This window comes from Canis lupus, chromosome 25 (assembly GCF_048164855.1).
Source record: "Canis lupus baileyi chromosome 25, mCanLup2.hap1, whole genome shotgun sequence".
NCBI classification, from domain to species: Eukaryota; Metazoa; Chordata; class Mammalia; order Carnivora; family Canidae; genus Canis; species Canis lupus.
Window position 1 is genome coordinate 3,667,332 of NC_132862.1, and position 24,806 is coordinate 3,692,137.

Consider the following 24,806-nt stretch of genomic DNA (forward strand, 5'->3'; position numbering starts at 1 on the left):
GCCTGGAAGACCCTAGAATCAGGCTTACATTTCTGCTCTGAGGGAACAGATTTGAGAGCAGTTATCTCAAGGGCAGACACTTATTGGGGCTTTGACCATGTGTCCTGAACCTTTCTGGGCCTCTAAGCTGCCTAAGTTGACTATGAGGCTTCAACTTAGTGCACCATGTTGCTGTGCTTATTTCAGAGGTCATTATTGTTGGGTGGGTACTAATAAGTAGCTTCTGGTCTTGCTTTGCGATGGGGTGCAGGTAGGAGTGTGCCAGGTGAGTGAGGATTTCATGACCATTTTGCCCTGCCTGTGGTCCATGCAGAGACCAGGGACTCACTGGCTCTCTTCTCCTAGGTACAGCCCATCCAGCCCACGCCAGCTGTGCCCCAGCCTGCGGTGGTCATCACCAGCCCCGCCCCAGCGGCCAAGCCATCTGCCTCTGCTCCCATCCCAATCACCTGCTCTGAGACCCCTACTGTCAGCCAGTTGGTATCCAGTAAGTGGCTCCCAGAGAAGGTTGTAGAGGAGAGGAGAGGCATGTATTCAGATACCCCTGCACCTTTAGATGCTGCTGTCTTTAATAAACTTTCTTGAGTCCAAAGGGGAAGAGCAAAGGCCTGACGCCAGGGATTGGCTTTCTTATTCTCAGTCCTGCTGAGCTGGATTCTAAGCATGATGATAGTGGAGGCTGCTCCTTTGAGAAGCCAACCCATTGGCTGTCTCTCCCTTGGTCTCTCACCTAGTGCTTGAGGAATGTAGATAGCTAAAGTGTGCAGGTGTGCTTGGGGCTAAGGAGTAAGGAGAACAGGGGAGGGTCGGCCATTAGAGCTATAAGAACTTGAAAATAGATCCCTACTTCCAGACAGGTTAGTCCAGGCTCCTTTCCCCCAAGTCCTGTTTGCTTTGGAAATAGGGGTGATGAGGGGATTAAGGGTACATGGGCCTTTTGTCAAATGTCCTCCTCCCTCACTATTTCACCAGGCCAGGCTGATAAGCTAGATAAGCAGTAGTATCATCTGTCTTACACACTCACCCCTGGTCCCTTCCTCTGGCCCAGAGCCACATACCCCAAGTCTGGATGAGGATGGAATCAACTTGGAAGAGATCCGGGAGTTTGCCAAGAACTTTAAGATCCGACGGCTGTCCTTGGGCCTCACGCAGACTCAGGTGGGTCAGGCTCTGACTGCCACGGAAGGCCCAGCCTACAGCCAGTCAGCTATCTGCCGGTGAGTAAGGCTGCTCTGGACAAGGTCAAGGCCTGCTCAGACACCTGATGTCACTAGACACTCACTGGGACCCGGGTGCATGGATCCTTTCTGTGTTTTCCCTTGCTCCTACCTCCTTCCAGCCCAGGAGGGCTGTTCTGAGCCTAGGCATGAACACCTAGAGTAGCCAAAGACTGATCTAGTCCGTCTGAAGACCCTCTGAAGTTTATCCTCTAATCCTGAGTGTTTATATGGTCTTTTGGTGGGGGGACCCCGAGACCCTAATCCATTCGGAACCCTACAGGGAAAGGAGTACAGCTTATGAAGTTGCTCACAAAAGTGGGACCTCCAGTCCTGACTTAGCTCTCAACCACGACCCCCCTACTCTCCCCTCTTATGCTCTTATCTCTCCCTCCTCCAAGGCATGGCTAGAAAGGGATATCAGCATTCGGACTGGTTCTGGTGCTAGCCACAGAGGAGGGTGGAGGGTTTCAAAAAGAATGAGCACATGGCTCAGGGATGGCCAAAAAGTTCCTGCCAAGCCCATGGATTAAACAAGTGAGAGTGCTGGACCAGGTGCCCTGTTGGCAGTTCTGTGGTCGCATCTAGGCTTGGCTGGAAAGAGTAGTCTGACTTGATGATGCTGATGTGAGACTGAATTGGGGACTGTGGCACTTGAGACATCCATGTGCCATCTCTAAAGGCCTCTGTAGACAACTTCTCCAAGGACCCCACTCATTTGGGTGTGAACGTTCTGGAGTTGTTCATAGGGCATTTGCCCTGTCATCCTTGCACCACTGAACTAAGGCCATGGGAGTGGTCTCCCTGTTATGACCTGGGATTCAGGACAGCCTGAGGAGTTTGGGCTGGGCTGGGCCAGGGTGGTCTTGGTGGGGTTGGGGAGGGGAACACTGAGTACAGTGTCACCGGTCCTGAGAGGAGCAGCCCCTCGCGGAGAGTACTCCCCAGTGTGAGGTGTAAGACATTCTCACTGTCCCTTCCGGGTCTTGGGTCACCCACAGGTTCGAGAAGCTGGACATCACACCCAAGAGTGCCCAGAAGCTGAAGCCAGTGCTGGAGAAGTGGCTGAATGAAGCCGAACTCCGGAACCAGGAAGGGCAGCAGAACCTGATGGAGTTTGTGGGAGGGGAGCCCTCCAAGAAACGCAAACGCCGCACCTCCTTCACCCCCCAGGCCATAGAGGCTCTGAATGCCTACTTCGAGAAGAACCCGCTGCCCACAGGCCAAGAGATCACCGAGATTGCTAAGGAGCTCAACTACGACCGGGAGGTCGTGCGGGTCTGGTTCTGCAATCGGCGCCAGACGCTCAAGAACACCAGCAAGCTGAATGTCTTTCAGATCCCTTAGGGCTCGGCCCCCAGCCCTGCGTTCCAGCACTTTGTACTATTCCCTTGGCACCTGGCTGCAGCCACTGCTGTGACAGCACCTGTCCACGGGCAGCTGTGCTCGTCCGGGGTCGTGAGAGTCCACTGTGTGCATGTGCGTCCACTGCCTCCCTCCTGTCCTCCACATATCTCACAGCCTGGGGAGGGCGGAGGGGCCCACCCGAGGACTCCAGGCTCTTCTCGGGGCTGGTCACGCCAAGGGACCCCTCCCTTAAGTGGTGTCACTTAAAGAAGCACTTTGCTAATGTGGTTTTCAAAGGGTGAGTCCTGGTTGGGAACCAGAAACTCTCCGTCTTTGGGGCAGGGCCACCGCAGCCTCTAAGGACCCCTGGCCATTAGCTCTTGTTTTTGATGGCATTCTCTCTCTCCACCCTCTTCCCCTTTGCTCCTCTGTGTAAGCGTGGCAGGTACAGCAGCTTGTCCAGCGGAACCACAGCCTCACCTCCCAGGCACACTGTCCCCGAAAGGACCCAAGAGGCACAATTCCGAAAAGTGTGATGAGCTGCTCAGAAGGCCAGGCTCAGTGTCCGCCTTGCCTTCAAGGTCAGAAGGTTCCCACAGCCCTGGGGCCGGAACATGTGATCTCCTTTCCCATTTCTTCCTGATTCCTTTGGGGGGAAATTGCACTAAAGCAGAACCTTTTCACCTGTGATCTGTGTTGGAAGGAAGCAGCTTTGAACTCTAGCTGTCCAGGAGCTGACCTAGGTCTACAGCAGGTTGGGAACTAAATAAATAAGCCCATCCTCCCAGATTTTAGTCTAATTTCTGCCATGGCTGTCCCCCCACCACTAAACAGTGAGGCTTATAAAGAACTGGCGGCCTAAAAAAATCGTGCTTCCCAAGCTTCCAATCGTTTCTCCCCAGTACCTGGAGAAAAGAGGGAAGGGATCTGACTCTCTTTCTCTTGTCCTCCCACTCACCCCCAACCCAGTACTGGGCCTTCTCACAAGGGGCAAGTGAAACACTAAACCTGACAGCAAGACCCTGGGGAAAAGGCCAACATCCAGAAAGAGCTGATGGCAGCCCAGGAAGGTCTCTTGCAGAAGGTGACTTAACTCTAATTTTCTTTGTGACTTTGAGCCTTGGATACCGGAGGAGAAATCTTATTTTGTCCAAAGTCTTAGACCACGTGTTTGTGCAAGCAATCCCCCCGCCCCCGGCCCCATGCTCCTCTGAGTCAAGAAGACCCCCCAAAGCAGGATGGGTGTCACCTGTAGAGAGGACAGCTATGGCACATTGAGGGCTGGCATCTCATCCAAGCTGCTAAGTGAGTTTCCCAGCCTCGCTGTGGCTGGACAGTCCCTGGAACTCAGTATATTGCTCCGGGAGGTCAGGGGTGCACTAGGAGGTTTGCTTAGATGAACCTAGACTTGCTGTGTAGACTGTCCCTAAAGGGCCACCAGTCACAGGGCGGGTCTGCAGCAGCTGACCCTCACATGACACACCCTGACATGGTGGCGAGGGCACGTCCCCACCCCCGCTGGATGCAGAGCCACCTCCTCGTCCAGCTTCCTCTGGCTTGCTGTTGTTTCCTGGTCCGTGTCCGGCCCGACATTGCAGATTGGCCACCCTCTTGGTGCCCCGCCAGTGAGAGGACAATTGTGTCAAACTGCCACACACACACACACACCGCCACCCCTGCCCCACTGTGTTCAGACCCCCCAGGCCTCCCTGAGTGTGGTGGGAGTGAGGAAGCAGGTGAGCGCCTTAACTGCCCCAGCCTCCCAGGAAAGAATACGTGTCCCATGGGGGGGGGGGTTCACCCTCAGATTTAGGGTTATCCACTCTGTCTCAGGGAGATGCGGAGCTCACCTGGGAGGGTCGCTGTAAACAAGTTGTCCGTCAGAAGAGTTAAAGTCCTGGAGTTTGTAAAGGCCTCAGTGACTCACACTCCAATAAATTACAGAGAGGCAGGTTTGTCGCCCTCAAACACTTGTGTTCAGCTATGCTTTCTTTTTTGGGAGAGACAAGTGGGTCACAGCTGGAGCCCTGGGAGTAGCGTATAATCCCGGGTGTGTCCATGGCAGGAGATATGCAGGAGGATGCCATCTGTCCTGGTCTGGGAAAGGAAAGCGATAATGAAGTTCTGGTCTAAATTAGGCCCGGCCATGCTTTCTCAGCTCCTCCTTTTTCTAAATTTGTCTTCCCGAGGCTGGGCTAAGGATGAAACCGTTTTCTCTTCTCCAGGAAGGATGGGTAGGTCTTTTGGAGGGATGACACCAGGGGCAGAATTTTTGCAGGCTGAATTCCCACTGCAGAGTGTCCCCCTCCCCCCGAAATGTCCCAAGGCAGAGCTCACAGCCCTGCTGTCCCTACTCCTGCTCCCCCACTGTAGGGTCCTCCGGAGTAGCTATCTGTACCCAAGGGGGGTTTTTTGCTTTGTTTCTGGTAGCATCAGGCTCTGAAGGGAGTTTATATAATTTTTGTTTTGAAAGCACCTTTCTGGACAGAAGCCAGAGCTTTGCCGTGGAAAGGCAGGAGAAGGGACAGAAATGATCTGTTTGCGTGTGGTGTTGTTTGTTTTAAGTGAAAGAAAGACCAAAACTTTCCATGGCCTAGTAAATCAGCTGGGGTCTTTGAGCCTGCACTGTCCACGGCATTTCATCTAGTGGGGGCCCAGGAAAGAATTTGGCCCCACGCGATTGAGGAACACGCTTGAGTTTGGAATGAGAGACCCTCACGTTTTCATGTCCTTGGACCCTATCACCTTCCTCTGCCTAGATTCCCTTCCTATCCCCTAAGGCCAGGCTCTGACACTGGGGTTCTGACCCCCACATGGGGCAAAGCCTGCCAAGGGCTGGAGTGACAGGCGGGGAGGGAGGAATGGGGATGAAGCACTTGGTGTAGTTGTGTGGAATAAACAGTATTTTTCTTTTGTACTGGTCTGTTTGTCTGTCCTTCGCCTCGCGGGGTGGGGCTGACAGGGAGAAGCCAGGTGCGTGCCAGGGAGCTGCCCTTGTTATCAGAGCTTGTAGCCTAGAAAACCCCATTGCAAGAGGGTGCGGGTCAGTGCCCTGGACTCTCCCTTCAAAAAGCCCTGCCATGACCCTCCCGCCATGGTCAGCCCCACGGAATGCTGGGCCAAGATGTGCCCTTTCTCCTTCTAGGACCTCAGGATTTCCTGCAAAGCCTACTCTCCTTCCTCTCTTGTCTGGATCTGGACCGACTGTGTCATTGGTGTGCACACTCCCAGGCCCAAGAGGTGACCAAGGGGCAGCTATTTGTCAGGGAGCTGGGGGGATGGAGCGTGGATATGCGAGCTGCAGGGTTTATAAATACACACGAAGTCCTTTGCTTAAATACACAGCCCTTTGTATAAATACACACCCACCCCCTCATGAGGTGGCTCTGCCAGAGGGAAGAGAAGCAGACTGTAGACTGAGGACCAAGACTGTGGAACATTCTAACACAGAACTTCCAAGAGTGCTAGAAGTCTAAATTCAAACCTCATCTTCCAGGTTATTATGAAGGTATGCTTATCGTGACGCAAGTCTAGATCATTCATAATTAACTTATATTTCATACAGATTTAGCTACACGGTAGGCGGCTCTTCATCTGTGCTCTTCCTTAGGCCTACAAATGTTAGAGGCAGACGTGGTACTTGGGCTTAGAGCAGGGAGAGCATGACTGCTAGAGAGGGGCCTCTCTTTACTTGTCTACCTCCTAGGAGTTGGGTTCATGCTATGTACCCCTGCAGCCCTCCCTCCTCCCCCTTCCACCTACCTGGTATTATGAGGTCTGGGCTCCCATCATCTAAACTGAGAGCAAAAAAAAAAAAAAAAAAAAAAAAAAACTGAGAGCAAGACATCACCTTTGATTCCACCCAACCAATATCCCTGAGCCAGGCCCTATGCTGGATTCTAGATGCAGGCTCTACTGTGTCTCCTCTGCCCAAGGGACAATAGGCTTAGAGATCAGAGGAGCTTTACAGGACTCGGAAACAATGGGGCAGAAAAGTCAAAGAGAAGCCAGCGCTTACTTCTGCATAGATCTCACAACCCTAATATTAGCTGTCCATGCTAGGCTGGGACTCCTCAGTACCAGGTCAGGGCGCACAGTAGGTGCCTGAGAAACATCAGAAAGATGACTGAATGCATTAGGAAATGATGAGAGCGGAGTCCCTGACTTCACACTACTGGGAGAAAGCAGGTACAGGAGATTCTCAGCAGAATCTGTGCAGGGTTTAGACTGCGATATGTGGGAGTGAATGGAATCTGGGCAGCAACTGGCCCTGACCTGAGAAAGGCCTTTCCCAGCAGCTCCCACCAGAAGAGTCTGTGGAAACTGATATCTCTGGCTCAAACCAGTTGAATGTGGTTCCTGGCATTTGGCCCAGGACAGCCTGAAAGGAAGAGGGGTGGGTTTGTGGAGAACTGCAGTTTCTATTCCCAGGTCTGAGATGTTCTTTTTAGGTTCCTGGACCCAATTCCGACATGCGTATGGAGGCTTCCCCATACCAACAAGCAGTTCTCGGACACCAACAAGGTATCCAGAATTCCACTCAGTTCTGACACTATCTACCTCAAGCTAGCATCAGATAGCACAGGTAAGAGGTTCAGTCCCACAAGACCACCCTCCACTTCTGATGCCATCACAAGCCCAGGTTCTTATCTGGGCTTGTGATTGACCAGCGACAAATTGGAGGTTCCGAGAGGATGCCAACTGTGAGTACGTTACCTATGCTTCTGACCAACTGGCTGTAAATTAGAGGTTCCCATGACCCCCTCTTTGGGTTCATTTAACCTGCTAGAATGGCTCACAGAACTCAGGAAACCCATTTATTCACTAGATTACTGCCTTATTATGCAGGTTATCAAAGGATACAAATCAACAGCCCTATGAAGAGATACATATGGCAAGGTCCAGAACAAAGAAGCGTCTGTGTTCATGGAGCTTAGGGCTCTGGCACAGTGGCACATGGAACCGTTCTGTTTCTCAAACTGGAAGCTCTCTTTACACCCTCCTTTGGGATTTTGATGGAGGGTCCATTGCATAGGCATGGTTGATTAACTCAGGGGCTATTGGTGACTGATTCAGACTCTAGCCCCTCTTCCTTTCCCAGGAATCAGGGGATGGGGCTGAAAGTTCCAACCCACTATTCATAGTTTCCCTGGCAACCAGGCCTCATCCTTAAATGCTTTCCAAAAGTCACCTTCATTAACAAACCCAGCTGTGGTGGAAAGGAACTTGTTATGAATCACGATACCCATTTCACGTCCATGGCTCTAAAGCCTCTTCAGAAACTGCAGACAGACCAAATAGCACAAAAGATGCTCCCATAGCTCTGTTGTTCAGGAAATTCCAAGGGATTTGAAAGCTGTGAGCCAGAAACTGTGGGTAAAGACCAAATATTTATGAGAATATATTTTGCTTGTCTTGAGAAGTAGGCAGGACAAGTGCTAGGATCTCCTTTTTGTCAGTCATAATAGCTAATGTTTACTGATCACTGATCATGTGCTAAGTACTCTTCCAAGCACTTGACATGCATTATGTCAGTTAATTCTCACCATAATTCTGTAAAGTAAGAACTACTATTATACCCATTTTATTTTACTTTATTTTTTATATTTTTAAAAGTTTAAATTCAATCTGCCAACATACAGTATAACACTCAGTGCTCGTCCCATCAAGTGCCCTCCTCAGTGCCGGTCACTATAACCATTTTATAGGTAAGGAATTGAGGCACAGGGAAGATGAGGAATGTACTCAAAGTTCCTTGGTTTGTGAGCTGCAGAACCACGTCCTGAACCCAGGTATGTTGCCTCTAAAGCCTGTGTGCTTAACCTTACCCCATACAGGATAGAACTTGGGAATTGATTTTCTGTCCTGATCTTTTTGGTGGGATTTCCAAGTGTTTTTTCCCTCCGGGGTAAGCTCTGCTGTGTTCTGTAGAGGAGGAAGAATTTTTCTTTACCCTTTTAGGTTCTTTTGGCGGGTCTATTAATTATATTGACATAAAACACACTAAAGGAGAAAAACTAATCTAATTACATGTATACAACAGCCCCCTGAGACTATGAGACCCACAGGTGGGCAAGCAATTGGGGCTTGTATGCCATCCCGAGCTACGAGGGGTCTGAGACTTCAAAGGGGAGGAAGATAACTTACAGGAAGATGGGAAGAGTAAATATTTGGTAAGCAAATGTTTGCCATGGCATGCAGAGACAATGGAGCCAGACAGGAATCTGAACAAACAGGCCCTATTGAGCTTCCCACTTAGCTCATATTCTTTGTAGTTATCTCTGAATGATAGTTCTCTTCCTGGACTAGGCCCTCTATCTAAATTATTTTAGGCAGTTAAAGGGAAGATAAAAGCTCTTCCTTAGCTTTGCAGGCCTTGATTGACTTCAGCTCAAAACAATCCACAAGCCAAAAATGCACATTTGGGGAAGCTCATTCTGGACCCCTTCAGTTTCATCTAAACAGTGTCTGGTTTCAGGACCTAATCTAGGGAAATGAACCCTTTACAGATAAGCCTTAACTCCACCCAATAGTCCACAGGCTCTGTGCCACAGGTGCCCTAGTTAATTACTCATATTTATTATATCTAATAAGAACTATGATTTTTGTTGTGGGATAAATTTATGCATACAAAATTTGTTTTTTTGACAGGTGGTACTGGATTTCTTGGGGAATCTCTGGCGATCTTTTCTTGGAAGCAGAGCTCCCAGGGCTGCCCCTGAAACCACTGTTTCCAGCCCTGGCACTCCAATTTCACTTTTAGTTACATTTGGAAGGCTAAAGGCAAAAAAAAAAAAAAAAAAAAAGGAAAGTGAAAGGAAGGAAAAAGTCCACTCCCCCCAGTCACAGCATTCCAGGGGTGAATAGTCTGTAAAATCTTTTCCCCACAGGGGGATCTGGGCTCACAGTCATAAATCTCAAGACTGGTCTGCATTCCAATTGGGAGGGGCCAAGGCTTAGGAATTACTTCTTATCTTATTCTAGTTTATTTTAGAATTAATAAATGGTAAGGAATACTTTAGTGGTCTTTATTTTGGTTCAGAATTTAAACTTAAGGGGTGCCTGGGTGGTTCAGTCAGTTGCATGTCTGCATTCATTTTGGGTCCCGATCCCAGAGTCCTGGAATGGAGTCCTGCATAGGGCTCCCTGCTCAGTGGGGAGTCTGCTTCTCCTTCTGCCCTCCCCCTGCTTGTGCTTTCTCTCTCTCTCAAATATATAAATAAAATCTTAAAAAAAAAAAAAAAGAATTTAAACTTAAGCTCAAACATTTCTGAGAAGGACAAGTCTATTTTTTTCTAAACATTTTCCAGAGTACAGGATTCCATAAGATTCCTGGATATGGTAATTTTCTCTTGCAAACGGCTATTATGAATATTCCTTGTTTTATTTTATTTCTTAATTTTTAAAAAAGATTTTATGTATTTATTCACAAGAGACACACAGAGAGAGGCAGAGACACAGGCAGAGGGAGAAGCAGACTCCCTGTGGGGAGCCCTATGGGGGACTCCATCCCCAACCCAGAATCACGCCCTGAGCCCCTGAGCCGAAGGCAGACACCCAACCGCTGAGCTACCCAGGTATCCCTCCTTGTTTTATTTTAAATCCATTCATTTTGACCTATTTTTCTGCATATTAAAAAAATGTTTCATTCAAGGTATCTTCATGTGTGCAATTTTTGATAATTCAATATCCTCACCTCCACAAGCTTCAGAATACATCTCTGAAAAGAACAGGCAGGAAGCAGATCTTTTTAGATTAAAACCATCCCAGGGATCCCTGGGTGGCGCAGCGGTTTGGCACCTGCCTTTGGCCCAGGGCGCGATCCTGGAGACCCGGGATCAAATCCCACGTCTGGCTCCCAGTGCATGGAGCCTGCTTCTCCCTCTGCCTATGTCTCTGCCTCTCTCTCTCTCTGTGTGACTATCATAAATAAATAGAAAAAAAAAAAAAAAAACCATCCCAGGGATAGAGTGGTATGACAGTTAGATGTCTCAGACTGTGAGATCAGTCAGGCTTCACTACTCACAAACTGGGTGATCCTGAACAAGCTATTAATTTTCCTAAACCTCAATTTCCTTATTTATGAAATGAATCTAATCATGGTACCTTTCTTACAGGAGTGATGTGAGCTTATATACATAAAGCACCTAGTCAGGGTTTGGCACTGAGGAAGGGCTCAGTAAATATGAGCCTCTCATTATTACATCAGAGATTTAAAGTTACTTGGTCAGTTTATGAAGGTAGTGATGGAGCTGTTACTCAAGGAGGCATGATTCCATCTAACAGGTGTGTAAAAATACTCTGGATATAATATTTGTACGAAGGAGTTTGATTATGGCATCTCTCTTTTGGTTTCTGAGCCTAGGACCAGTTATTTTACTTATAGGCACATGTTTTGAGATAAAACTGGCTCAAAGGAAAAAGAAATGGCTTGAAGAGATATTAAATGTTCCAGGAACGAACAAAGATTTGGATGCCAGGGCTTATTAAGGTAACCCTAGAGCCCTAAAAGAGAGAATCTTGTGGCTGAAAACTGGGGGCACGCTATTAACTTCATATCAACCTCTTTCCTTTATTTCCTTTTTTAATTCAATAAGCATTTTTTAAAAGTCCTATTGAAAGCAGAAACTACTAGGAGATATATAGAACACAAGTCTGAAAAAGATTTATTTTCTATTATTTAGAAACTTGCAGTCTGGTGAAAAAGGCAGATATATACGACTCAAGACAAATTGTAAAAAGTTCAATAATGGAATACAACAATGAACCAATACTTTAACATATAGGCAATATTTTATGGTGAAAAATACCAGGCTTGGGAATCAAGCTCTGAAGTTTGCATGGCAATTTAGCGGTGGCGAATTTAAGCCCATAGGCTTCTTTCCCTACTGGTAAAATGAGGGTCATCATATTTAGCTTTAGAATGCTAATTATAGGGACCCCTGGATGGCTCTGTGGTTGAGCAGCTGCCTTTGGCTCAGGTCGTGATCCTGGGGTCTTGGGATAGAGTCCCACAACAGGCTCCACCCAGGGAGCCTTCTTCTCCCTCCGCCTATGTCTCTGCCTCTGTCTTACAAATAAATAAATAAAATCTTTAAAAAGGAGGGAGGGGGATCCCTGGGTGGCGTAGCGGTTTGTCGCCTGCCTTTGGCCCAGGGCGCGATCCTGGAGACCCGGGATCGAGTCCCACATCGGGCTCCCGGTGCATGGAGCCTGCTTCTCCCTCTGCCTATGTCTCTGCCTCTCTCTCTCTCTCTCTCTCTGTGCTATCATAAATAAATAAAAATTAAAAAAAAAAGGAGGGGGGGGCACCTGGGTGGCTCAGTGTTGAGCATCTGCCTTCCACTCAGGGCGTGATCCAGGAGTCCTGGGATTGAGTCCCACACATCAGCCTGCTTCTCCGCCTCTCTCTGTGTGTCTCTTATGAATAAAGAAATAAGATCTTTTTTTAAAAAAAAAATCTTAAAAAAGAATTATAATTGTAATTACGCGCTTGTCTTGAGGGATACTAATAATGTCATAAAGTTCCTGACATATAGTTGATGCTTAATAAACAATGGACATTATTATTTGGTCTTAAATAAAGGAAGAAGGTGGACCGGGTATGGTTATCCCCACTCTGCAAACGAGGAATCTCCATCTCAACGAGAGTAAACGATGATTCGAGAGTCACCGGACCCGTTAAGCGAAGCCGCCAGCCCGAATCCTGATCTTCAGACCACGACCTTTTAAAAACTACAACTTTCAGCCATCTCCTGCTTTCCCGTCCAAAATGCGTTAGGGGGAACGCGGAAGGTGAGCAGAAGCGGAGTCTTGACCTTCGGAGAGGGGGGCTTAAGGGCAGGGAGTATTCCAGCCGCAGAGGAGCGCCTACGGGGAGGGAGCGCCGGGGAGGCGGCCCGCGATCCTCCAGGCCCGGGGCGGGTCCGGTAGGCCCGGGGCGCAGGCCGCCCCCGCGCCCTAGAGCGCGGACTGGGAGCCCGCGGGAGGCAGCCGCCAGGTAGCCCCAGGCAGGGCCCTTTAAACTGGAGCCACCTGCCGCACGCGGGGCCCTCTCCCGGACCGCCCCGCCCATCCCGCGCAGCTAGCCAATCAGCACTGCCCGGTCCCACGGGCTCGCCTCCTCATTGGCGAGCCGCAGGGTGACGTCACGGTCTCCGGACCCGCAGAGGAAGAGGGCGCCCTGATTGGCTGGCGCCGGGGAGGGCGGTGGGGGGGACCCCGGCGAGTCTGGGTCTCCAGCCGCTGCTGGGCTCTCCCCTTCCATGTTCCGAGGCCGCGAGGGGGGCGGGGGGGCTGCTGCAGGGGGCGGGGAGTCGGCTTGGCGGACCCCTGGGTTTGGTTCTGAGAGCCTTGGGGTTGAGGAGGGCTGACCGGAAGTGAGCGCGGGGCTGACCGGAAGCGAGGCCTGGAGGGGAGACAGGGAGCGAGCGGGCGAGCGGGCGAGCGGGCGCGGGTCCCCGGAGCGAGGGGGCTTCCCGGAGAAGGGGCCTGGCGGGGGGCGGGGGGGAGGTGCCGGGGCGGCGTGCGCGCGCCGGGCGGGCAGCGGGTCGCTGCTGCGGGTGTGTGCGGAGGGCAGCGGGGGAGGCCGGGGAGGGGGAGCGCGGGAGGCCGGGGCTGCCTCGGGGGCCCGGGGCTGGGGGAGCCGAGGGGCCCTCGCGCGGCTGCGGGGGGCTGGGTGCGAGGGAGCCTGGGGGTGGAGGCGGGAGCTGGGATTAGTGGTGCGGGCGGTGCGGCTCCGGCCTGGGGTGGGCCCGAGGGGTCTGCGTGGGCGACCTCGGGTGGGAGGGAGTCCCCGACAGCCCTGCGCCCGCGCCCCCCGCCCCGTGGGGTAGAACCCCACTGCTCGCCTTTGTACGAGAAGCAGCGGGGTCTCCTGGGGCAGGGAAGGAGCCAGCATGGCCTGGGCTCTGAAGCTGCCCCTGGCCGACGAAGTGATTGAATCCGGGCTGGTGCAGGACTTCGACGCTAGTCTGTCCGGGATCGGCCAGGAACTGGGTGCTGGTGCCTATAGCATGAGGTGAGTGAGCTTGCTTTTTTTCTTTTTTCTTTTTTTTTTTTGATCCAGACCCTTGCACTCTTCTAAATAACAAAAGCAGGAAAGAGAATGGAAGGTGGTGTGTGTGTGTGTGTGTGTGTGTGTGTGTGTGTGTAGGGGGTGGGGGGTGGGGACAAAGGGGGAGGTGTTTATAGAGTTAAATAAGCCGCGGTTAGGGAACGTGGACTCGTTTCTTTGTTGCTCTGAATAGGGACTGTTGTGAAAGAAAGGAAGCCAGAGGTGGTGGGCAGCGTCAGGTCTGTGCGGGGTCAGTGGAAGATGCAAGAAGGGCCCTTGGTTAGCAAAACAGGTGAACGTGCACAGGGTGTCTGTCGTGCCCAACGCGGGAGACTTAGAGATGCGAGAAGGGGGCGACGTGGGGCCTGTCGGGGATGTTCGGGAGTCGGAGAGCTGGGGCTGAGTGATGGAGGTCGGTTGCCTGCTTGTTGGGAGGAAGAGCGAGACCTTCCTTGGGCGAACAAGTCCACGCATCGGTACTTTGGCCGGCTCTACGGATTCAATCTGGGAATTGTTTGCCTTTTTGAAACATAAGCTTGGAAAAGGAAAAGTCTCGGATAACTTTTAGATACTTCTGGACTTTATAGTGCATCCAGGCAGATGTTGATAACAAATAAAAATCTGCGAAAGTAGCATGACTTCTTCCCATGTAATTTATTTGCTGTGCGTGAGCTGCTTCATTCCCCAAGTAGAGTTGGTTTCATTTATGAGGCGTACAAGAGTCATTCTGGGACTGTTGAGACATCTGCAGCTTAGCGTGGGGTGGAATATAATTGGGTTTCCAAGTGCATTTTTCAGGCTGAAGATAAATAAGTGAGTTTTTTTTTTTTTAAAGATTTTATTTGTTTATTCATGAGAGACACACAGAGATTGAGAGAGAGAGAGGCAGAGGGAGAAGCAGGCTCCATGCAGGGAGCCTGAAGCGGGACTCGACCCCGGGTCCCCAGGACCATGCCCTGGGCTGAAGGCAGGCACCAAACTGCTGAGCCATTCCAGGGATCCCTCTTTTTTTTTTTATATATATATATATATATATATATATATATATATATATATATATATATATATATATTATTTATTTATTCATGAGATACACAGGCAGAGGGAGAAGCAGGCTCCATGCAGGGAGCCTGATGTGTGGGACTGATCCCGGGTCTCCAGGATCACACCCTGGGCTGAAGGCAGATGCTGAACCGCTGAGCCACCCAGGGATCCCCAATAAGTGAGTTTTCAAGAGACTTTAGAACATCACAGTTTGAATTTACAGATTTATAGGGGAAGGGTTTTTTTTTTTTTTTAAAGGGGGAAAGTGGACAAATTTTATATTCTGATAGTGAGATCCTTTGAGAGTTATGTAATGCAAACTTCTTGTCTTTGTCCCTGTCAAACCAAAATGGATTTTCCTCACTGAAGTAAAATGAGTTAGAACTTAATACTTCATCTTCAGTACTCAGAATAATAAAGGCTATCCTTCTATACGTATTATAGTGATTTTTCAGGGAAATTTAAGTGCTATCATGCGATGCTAATTAGGGTTGAGAAATTTAATTCTAGTTTTGCCTGTCCTTGTTTACATAAGTCTGCCCTTAAAAATAGAGATTAGCTTGGTCTGAAAGTAAATGTCCCAATCCTGATCTTGTACAGCAGTAGCTGACATAATATTTGACAATTTGTCCTGCTGTTCATGTAAAGACTAACACAGCGAAAAGTTTGGTTTTCTCTAGATTATCGGAGGATGAAGATAATTAAATGTAACTGTACTTGAAACTGTATGAAAATAGTTAACATCGGGAATCCCTGGGTGGCTCAGCGGTTTAGCACCTGCCTTTGGCCCAGGGCTTGATCCTGGAGTCCCGGGATCAGGTCCTGCATCGGACTCCCTGTATGGAGCCTGCTTCTCCCCCTGCCTGTGTCTCTGCCTCTCTCTCTCTCTGTGTTTCATTAATAAATGGATGAAGTCTTTAAAAAAAAAAAAAAGAGAGATAACATCGTCAACAAACATTGTGTACATCTGTTATGTGCCTTCTGTACCAGCCAACCTTACATTTAAAAATGCTTTCCTATGTCATATACCCAAGTGGTCATCACTGGTATTAGTACCACGGTTTGTGGTTTTACACATTTAGAATTTTTTTTCCTACATCAATTGTATAAGAGTTTTCAAACATAACTTTGTTTTCCCTAGAGCACAATATGCCAAAACTTGAAGTATATTCTCTTCGTTTCTTTCACCTTCCTCTTTTTTTTTTTTTTTTTTTTTTACCTTCCTCTTTTTTATGCATTTTGCTCTTGTCACTCTTCTCTTGACTCTCATACATGTTTAATCATTTGCATTAATTTGTATTTTTTTAAAGATTTTATTTATTTATTCATAAGAGACAGAGAGAGAGAGGCAGAGACGCAGGCAGAGGGAGAAGCAGACTCCACACAGGGAGCCTGAAGTGGAACTCGATCCTGGGACTCCAGGATCACACCCTGGGCTGAAGGCAGCCCTAAACTGCAGAGCCACCCAGGTGCCCCGAGTTCTTAGATTTTGATGCAGATAGTCCAGCGACCACATTTTAACAAACACTGACTAGAGGAGTTTTCATACACAGAAACAATGATTCTTTACTCTTGTGTTTCTCCCTTTAACTAAACCTTGTAATCAATTTTCCTACACCTTTATTAGGGAAAATGTTCTCTTTGACCATCTATTTGTTTGTAAGATATATTCCTTAATATATTCATTTTACCCTAATTTGTATATTTTTTGCTGCATCTTATAATGGTTTCACTTCAAATCTATTGATTTATATTTTACAAAGGTTCATTTTTCCTGGATTTCTGTTGTTGTTTAAAGATTTTATTCATTCATTCATGAGACACATAGAGACAGAGACAGAGACACAGGCAGAGGGAGAAGCAGGCTCCATGCAGGGAGCCCTACGTGGGACTCAATCCCTGGACCCCAGGATCACGTCCTGGGCTGAAGGCGGCGCTAAACTGCTGAGCCACCCAGGCTGTCCTGGATTTCTGTTTTGGACTCTTGATCTGCCATTGTATTCAGTAAAGTTCTTTTTTTTTTTTTTTTTTTTTTTTAAAGTTCTTTTTCTGAGTGGTTCTTTAATATTCTTCTTACTTTTTTCCTTACATTTTAATACACAGAACACATTTTCTAGTTAAAATAAATGAAATTCCCCCAAAACATGCTAAGTAAGAGGAGCCAGTCACAGAAGACCACACAACATATGATTCCACTTTATGAAATGTCCAGAATAGGCAAACTTACAGAGACAAGAAGTAGAATAGTGATTGACTAGAGCTTGGGGAAAGAGGTAATAGGAAGTGACCACTAATGGTCCTGGGTTTTTTTGGGGGGGGGAGGGGCAGGAGGGATGTTGATAGAAATGTTCTAAAATAATGGTGAGGGGAACCTGGCTGGTTCAGTCGATAGAGCATGTGACTCTAGATCTTGGGGTCATGAGTTCGAGCCCCGTGTTCGGCATAAAGGTTACTTAAAATACATAATACATATATAAAAATAAATTATGGTGATAGTTGCACAATTCTGTGACTACACTAAAGAGAACGATATACTTTAGATGGGTAAATTGTATAGTATATGAACTGTATCAAAATAGAGCTGTTATAAAAAAAGTAAAAATTAAATTTTGTAGTTTACTATTTTTTTTTAAGATTTTATTTATTAGAGTGAGCGAGCAAGAGAGAGAGAGAGAACTCTTGTACAAACATGAGCAGGAGGAGGAGCAGAAGATGAGGGAGAAGCAGACTCCCTGCTGAGTGGGAGCTTGATGTGGGGCTTGACCCGAGGATCATTACCTGAGCTGAAAGCTCTTAACCAACAGAGCCACCCGGGTGCCCCAAATTTTTAGTTTAAAAAGAATTTTCTATCTTTCATTGTTTAAAATTTGAGATGGAATTCACGTCTTAAAAATTAACCATTTTAAAGTGAACTATTCAGTGTTATCTAGTATATTCACAGTATACAACCACCACCTCATCTGTCTAAAAGAAAATCCTGTGCCTCTTATGCAATTGCTCCCTATTTCCACCGCCCCCCCCTTTTCCCTGGCAGCCTGTCTGTATGGATTTACCTATTCTGGATATTTCATATAAATGAAATCCTATAATGCGTGACTTTTTGTGTTTGGCTTCTTTCACTTAGCATCACGTTTTCAGGGTCCATTTACATCATAGCATGTATCAGCACTTCAGTATTTCATTCCTTTTTATGACTGAATAATACATATGTAGGTATCACAGCTTGTTTATTTGTTCATCCATTGGTAGATGTAGAGGTTGTTTCCACCTTTTGACTATTATGAATAGTGCTAATGTATCATTTTGTTTTTAAAGGAGATGACCATGAGATATTTGTAAATATTTGTGTACAATTTTTTTTTAAGATTTTATTTATTTATTCATGAGAGACACAGAGAGAGAGAGAGAGGCAGAGACACAGGGAGAAGCAGGCTCCATGCAGGGAGCCTGATGTGGGACTCGAACCCGGGACTCTGGGATCACGCTTTGAGCCGAAGGCAGACGCCCAACCACTGAGACACCCAGGGATCCCCGCTAATTTCTTTTTTTAGTGCTCAATAATAGTCTAGTCTGGATGTATCAGTTTATTCATTCACCTACTGAAGGACATCTTGGTTCCTTCCAAGTTTTGTCAATTACGAATAAAACTGTTATGAAACTTCCATGTGCAGGTTTTTTGTGTAGAGATAGTTTCCAACTCTTCTGGGTAAATAACAGCAAGGAATGCAATTCCAGATGATATGGTAAGAGTATGTGTAGTTTTGTAAGAAACTGCCAAACCGTCCTCCAAAGTGGCTGTACCATTTCGCATTCTCACTGGAAATTGGTGAGAGTTCCCTTTGCTCCACATCCTTGTCAGTATTTGGTGTTGTCAGTGTTTCAGATTTGGCCATTGTAATAGGTGTGTAGTAGATACTAAACTTTTTCAAGAACTGTCAAACTGTTTTATACAATAGGTGAACCAGTTTATGTTCCACCAGCAACGTACAAGTGTTCCTGTTACTCTATACTCTTACCAGAACTTCTTATTTCTGCTTTTATTTTCCTATTTTAATTTTTTGTTGTTCTGATTAAACCCATCCTTGTGAATGTGCAGTGGTATGTCATTGTGATTGTGTTTTGCTATTCCTTAATGACTATAAAGTTGAACATCCTTTCACGTGCTTGCTGCTGGTCATTGGTGTATCTTCTTTGGAGAAGTGTCTATTCAAGTCTTTTTTGGTTTTGTTTTGTTTAAAATATATTTGTTTATTTAGAGAGCGAGAGCACGCGTGTGCACTCGAGAGTGAACACATAGGGGAGGGGCAGAGGGGGAGAATCTTCAACCAGACTCCCCGCTGAGTGTGGAGCCTGTTGTGGACCTGGATCCTGCCACCCAGGAGATCATGAACCTAAGCCAAAGCCAAGAGTTGGCTGCTCAACCGACTGAGCCACCCAGGTGCCCCTCCCCTTTTTAAGTAATCTCTGTACCCAACGTGGAACTCAAACTCACAACCCCGAGATTGAGTCACATGTTCTACCAACTGAGCCAGCCAGGTGCCCCATCAACCTATGTATGGTCTCCAACTTATGATGGTTCAACTTATGATTTTTTGGCTTTACAATGGTGTGAAAGTGATACACATTCAGTAGAACCTGTACTTCTAATTTTGTATTTTGAACTTTTACTGGCTGAAGATATGCAATACAATACTTTTTCATGATGTGGGGCAGTGCAGTGAGCCACAGCTCTTAGTTAGCCAGGCAATCAAGAGGATAAATAAATGATGTGCTTAAAACTATTCTGAGTCCTTTTTTTGGAAAAGGAAATGAAATCCATTCCATTTTTTACTTTCAGTATGAATTTCAGTAAGTAATAGGATTCTCAACACTTTATTATAAAATAGGCTTTGTGTAAGATGACAAATCTTAGGCTAATGTTAATGTTCTGAATACATTTAAAGTAGTAGGCTAGGCTAAGCTGTGATGTTTGGTAGGTTAGATGCATTAAATATATATTTGACTGACAATGTTTTCAACTTAGGATGGATTTATTGAGATATAACCCCATTTAAGTCAAAGAAGATCAGTACAAGTCTTTCATATCATTGGTTAAATTTATTCCTGGGTATTTTATTCTTTTGGATGCTATTATACATGGAATTGTTTTCTGAATTTCCTTTTTGGATTTTTTTTGCTAGTATATAGAAACAACTGATTTTTTTGTGTTGATCTCATATTCTGCAACTTTGCTGAATTCATTTATTAGCTCTAGTAGTATTTTTCTGGATCCTATGGAATTTTTTTTTTAATTTTTATTTATTTATTCATGAGACACACACACACACACACACACACACACACAGAGGCAGAGACACAGGCAGAGGGAGAAGCAGGCTCCATGCTGGGAGCCTGATGTGGGACTCTATCCCAGGTCTCCAGGATCACGCCCTGGGCTGAAGGCGGCGCTAAACCGCTGAGCCACCAGGGCTGCCCACCTATGGAATTTTCTATATGTAGAATCATGTATAGCTTCACTTTTCTTTTCCTGTTTGTATGCTTTTCTTTTTCTTGATTAATTGTTCTTGCAAGGACTTCCAGTAATGTTGAATAGCAGTGGTGAAAGTGGGCATCCTTATCTTATTCCTGATTTTAGAGGGAAAGTTTTCAGTCTTTAACCATTGAGCTGTGAATTTTTCATTAATGCGCTTTTAATGTTAAGGAAGTTTCTTTCTATTCCTAGTTGGTTGTGTGTGTGTGTTTTATTGTGGTAAAAAAAAAACATAAAATTTACCATTTTAGCTATTTTTAAGTGTACAATTAGTTCATTGACATTAAATACATTCACATTGTTGTGCAACTGTTACCACCATACATCTCCAGAATTTTTTCATCATCCCAAACTGAAACCCTCTACTCAATCACTAATTCGCCTAGTCTCTGGTAATCACCATTCTGATTTCTGTCTTTATGAATTTAACACTCCAGGAATCTCATAAATGAAGTCATACAAATTTGTCCTTATGTGACTGCCTTTTTTCACTTAGCATAATGTCTTCAAGGTTTTGCTGGGTGTTTTCATTATGAAAGGGTGTTAAATTTTGTTCAGTGCCTTTTCTGTGTCTGTTGAGATGATCATGTGGTATATTACATTGATTTCCTTATGTTGAACCATCCTTGTATTTCTAGGAAGATTCTACTTAGTTACAGTGTATAATCATTTTAATGTGCTATTGGATTCAGTTTGATAGTATTGTGTTGAGGATTTTTGTGTTTTTATTCAGGGATGTTGGTCTGTAGTGTCCTTTTCCTCTGGCATTTTTGTCTGGCTCTGATGTCAGGATACTGCTGGCTTTGTAGAATGTTAGAAAGTGTTCTCTATTTTTTGAAGAGTTTAAGCAAGATCGCTGTTAATTCTTTAAATGTTTGGTAGAATTCACCAATGAAGGCATCTGGATCTAGACTTTTCTTTGTTGAGAGGATTTTGATTACTGATTCAATCTCTTGTTATATGCCTGTTGAGATTTGTTATTTCTTCTTAGGTCAGTTTTGGTATTTTGTTTCTAGAAATTTTTTTTTGTATCTATATTATTTTTTGGTGTAAAGTTGTTCATAGTGTTCTCTTATCCTTTCATTTCTATAAAGTTGGTGGTAATAGCCCACTTTCATTTCTGATTTATTTGTGTCTTTTCTCTTTTTTTTTTTCCTGGATAGTCTAGCTAAAAGTTTGTCAGTTTTGTTGATTTTTTTTTTTAAAAGATTTTATTTATTTATTTGAATGAGAGAGAGAAGGTGCAGAATTGGAGGGAGAGGCAGACTCCCTGTTAAGTGGGGAGCCTGATACAGGTCTCAATCCCAGGACTCTGGGATCATGACCTGAGCTGAAGACAGATGTTTAACTGACTGAGCCACCCAGGTGCCCTGCAATTTTGTTGATCTTTTTAAAAAAACTGGCCTTTGGTATTGTGGATTCACTACTATTTTTTTTTTAATTTTCTACTTCATTTTCCCTCATCATCCTTATTATTTCATTCCTTCTGGTTTTGGATCTAGTTTGCTTTTTTATTGATTTATTTTCAGTTCCTTAAGATGTAAAGTTAGATTATTTGACTTGAAGTCTTTCTCCTTTTTATGTAAGCATTTAACGTTTTGAATTTCCCCAAGTATTGCTTTCACTTTGCCCTATAAATTTTTGGTATATTGTGTTTTCATGTGTCTCAGTATTTTCTAATTTCCCTACTGATGTTTTTTTCTTTCACTCATTGATTGAGAGTGTGTTGCTTATTTTCCACATATTTGCAAATTTTATAGTTTTCCTCTTATTGATTCCTAGCTTCATTCCATTGTGGTCAGAGAAAATTGGTATGATTTTGATTTTTTTTTTTAAAGTTATTGAGAATTGGTTTATGGCCAAACATGCGGTCTATCCTGGAGAATGTTTTATGTGTGCTTGAGAAGAATATATATTCTCCTGTTGTTGGTTGAAGTAATCTGTATATGTCTGTTAGATCTAGTTGATTTAAAATGTTTTTTAAGTCGTTTGTTCCCTTATTGATCTTCTGTCTAGATGTCCTATTCATTATTTAAACTGGGGATATTGAAGTCTCTAATCATTGTGGTAGAAATGTCTGTTTTCACCTTCAGTTTTATCAGTGTTTGCTTCTTATATTTGGGGGCTCTGTTATTTGGTGTGTAAATGTTTATAATTATTTTTTTGACAAATTGTCTTTAAATCAATATAAAAGTCCTTCTTTGTTTCTTGTGACAACTTTTGACTAAGTTCTGTTTTGTTTAATATTTGATTAGTACTGAAGGTCTCTTTTGGTTACATTTGCATGGAATATTTTCTTCTATTCTTTTAACTTATTTGTGTGTTGTATCTAAAGTGAGTCTTCCATAAGCAACATGTGGTTGGTCATTTAAAAAAAAATCTTTTCTGCCAATCTGTCTTTAATTGGTGAACTAATCTATTTGTACTTAAAGTTTATTACTGATAATGAAGGACTAATTTCTGCCATTGTGCTTTTGTTTTTGTTTTTTTTTGTTTTTTTTTTTTTGTTTTTTTTTTTAAGAGAGAGACACACACAGTGGGAGGAATAGCAGAGGGAAAAGGACAAACAGACTTCATGCTGGATGCAGAGCCTGACAGAGGCTTGATCCCACAACCCTGAGATTGTGACCTGAACCAAAATCAAGAGTTGGATGCTCAACTGACTAAGTTACCCGAGTGCCCTTGTGCTATTTGTTTTCTATATATCTATATCTATATCTATATATATATATCTGTTCCTCAGTGACTCTTCTTTTGTGTTTGATTTTTTTCTAAGGTACCATTTTTATTTCCTATTTATTTCCCCCCCTTTTTTTGGGGGGGGTATATTTTTCAAGTTATTTTCTTAGTGGTTACTGTGGGGATTACAGTTAATATCCTAAGTGTATAGCAATCTAATTTGAATTGATACCAACTAGACTTATTGTGGTGATCATTTTGCAATATATATAAATAGCAAATCATTATGCTTTACACCTAAAACTAGCATGTTATATATCAATTATAACTCAATTGAAAAAAAATAGCATACTGGGGTGTCCAGGTGGCTTAGTAGTTAAAAAGTGTCCGCCTTTGGCTTGGGTCATGGGACCTAGGGCCTTGTGTTGGAGCAGATATTGGGGTCCGTGCTCGGCAAGGAACCTACTTCTCTTTCTTCCTCTCCCTGCCACTCCCCCTGCTTGTATGTGTTCTCTCTTTCTTTCTGTCAAATAAATAAAATCTTAAAAAAAAAAATCATTCATTAACTTCTGTTCCTGTCCAATTGTGTTTTCACTCTGTTATTGTTACCAATTATGTCTTTATATATTGTTTGCCTGTTACCATAGATTTATCTTTCTTTTCTTTTTTTTTCTTTTCTTTTCTTTCTTTTCTTTTCTTTTCTTTTCTTTTCTTTTCTTTTCTTTTCTTTTCTTTTCTTTTCTTCTTTTCTTTCCCTTTCCCTTTCCTTCCCTTCCCCTTCCCTTCCCCTTCCCTTTCCCTTCCCTTTCCCTTCCCTTTCCCTTCCCTTTCCCTTCCCTTTCCTTTCCCTTTCTCTTCCATTTCCCTTCCTTTTCCCTTCTCTTTCCCTTCCCTTCCCTTCCCTTTTCTATTTTTAAGTAAGCTCTGCACCAAACATAGGGCTCAAACTTACAGCCCTGAGATAAGAAGTCCTGTGCTCCACTGATAGCCAGTCAGGTACCCTTATGCTTTTAAATCATATAGGGAACAAAAAGAGGAGTTACACAAGAAAAATACAGTATGTTAACCTTTATATTTATCTATGTGACCTGTGTAATGATCTTTTTTCTTCATATGACTGTGAGTTACCATCTAGTCTTTCATTCAAGCTGAAGGATACCCTTTAGCATTTCCTGTAGGGCAGGTTTACTAGCAATAAACTCCTGTAGCTTTTGTTGAGAAATATTTTAGTTTTTCCTTGTTTCAGAATTCTTGGTTTTTAGTTTCAGCACTTTACATGTATCATTCCACTGGCTTCTGGCTTCCATGGTTTCTGATGAGAAAATAGTTTCATTCCCTTATAATGTGATGAGTCACTTTCTACTGCTTTGAAGATTCTGTTTTTCAACAGTTTGAATATAATGTATGTTGGTATGGCTCTCTGTATTTATCCTTTTGAAGTTTGTTGAATTCTTTGGATGTGTAGATTCATGTCTCTCATCAAATTTGGAAAGTTTTTAACTATTGTTTCTTCAATTTTTTTCTGCCTCTTCCTCTCCCTCTTCTCCTAGGACTCTCATAGTATGTACATTGCTGCACTTGATGATGTATCTTAGGCCTCTTATTTTCTGTTCATTTTTCTTCATTCATTTTCCTTTTTTAAAAGATTTATTTATTATTCATGAGAGACAGAGAGAGAGAGAGGCAGAGACACAGGCAGAGAGAGAAGCAGGCTCCATGCAGGGAGCCCGATGTGGGACTTGATCCCGGGATTCCAGGATCATGCCCTGGGCCAAAGGCAGGTGCTCAACCACTGAGCCACCCAGTCGTCCCCATTCATTTTTCTTTCTGCCCCTAAGTCTGAGTAATCTCAATTTGCTATCTTCAGGTTTGCTGATTCTTTCTTCTGCTGATCTGATGCTAAATCCTTGTAGTGAACTTTTATTTATTTATT

The 24,806-nt window shown here is 44.8% G+C and overlaps 2 protein-coding genes and 1 long non-coding RNA gene across 15 annotated transcripts in view; 2 read left to right on the forward strand and 1 right to left on the reverse strand.

Moving 5' to 3' along the window:
* POU6F1 (POU class 6 homeobox 1) overlaps positions 1-5,481 on the forward strand; it is a 29,549-nt gene extending 24,068 nt beyond the window's left edge. For all 5 annotated transcript variants that reach the window (XM_072797876.1, XM_072797879.1, XM_072797877.1 and 2 more), the window contains 3 exons: positions 346-487; positions 1,049-1,217; positions 2,219-5,481. In XM_072797876.1, coding sequence (XP_072653977.1) covers positions 346-487; positions 1,049-1,217; positions 2,219-2,564 — 657 coding nt within the window. In that variant the 3' untranslated portion in view covers positions 2,565-5,481. The remainder of the gene's footprint in view (positions 1-345; positions 488-1,048; positions 1,218-2,218) is intronic.
* An 844-nt stretch (positions 5,482-6,325) lies between these two features.
* Positions 6,326-12,589, reverse strand: LOC140617087 (uncharacterized). 2 transcript variants are annotated; one of them, XR_012017337.1, is made up of 3 exons: positions 11,877-12,589; positions 7,810-7,934; positions 6,326-6,361 (listed from the first exon to the last, which is right to left on the reverse strand). It is a non-coding gene; the product is annotated as an uncharacterized lncRNA (long non-coding RNA). The 2 variants fall into 2 exon arrangements; XR_012017336.1 differs by lacking the exon at positions 11,877-12,589 and adding an exon at positions 8,393-8,530.
* Positions 12,590-13,242: 653 nt separating this feature from the next.
* Positions 13,243-24,806, forward strand: part of TFCP2 (transcription factor CP2) — a 60,766-nt gene continuing 49,202 nt past the window's right edge. For 2 of the 8 annotated variants that reach the window (XM_072797890.1, XM_072797886.1), the window contains exon 1: positions 13,275-13,584. Coding sequence is in view for 6 of the 8 variants with exons in the window: in XM_072797886.1 (XP_072653987.1) it covers positions 13,463-13,584 (122 nt within the window). In the remaining 2 variants the exon portion in view is untranslated. Of the gene's footprint in view, positions 13,585-24,806 lie in introns of all 8 variants that reach the window. The other 6 variants (XM_072797884.1, XM_072797891.1, XM_072797888.1 and 3 more) reach the window with 4 other exon arrangements.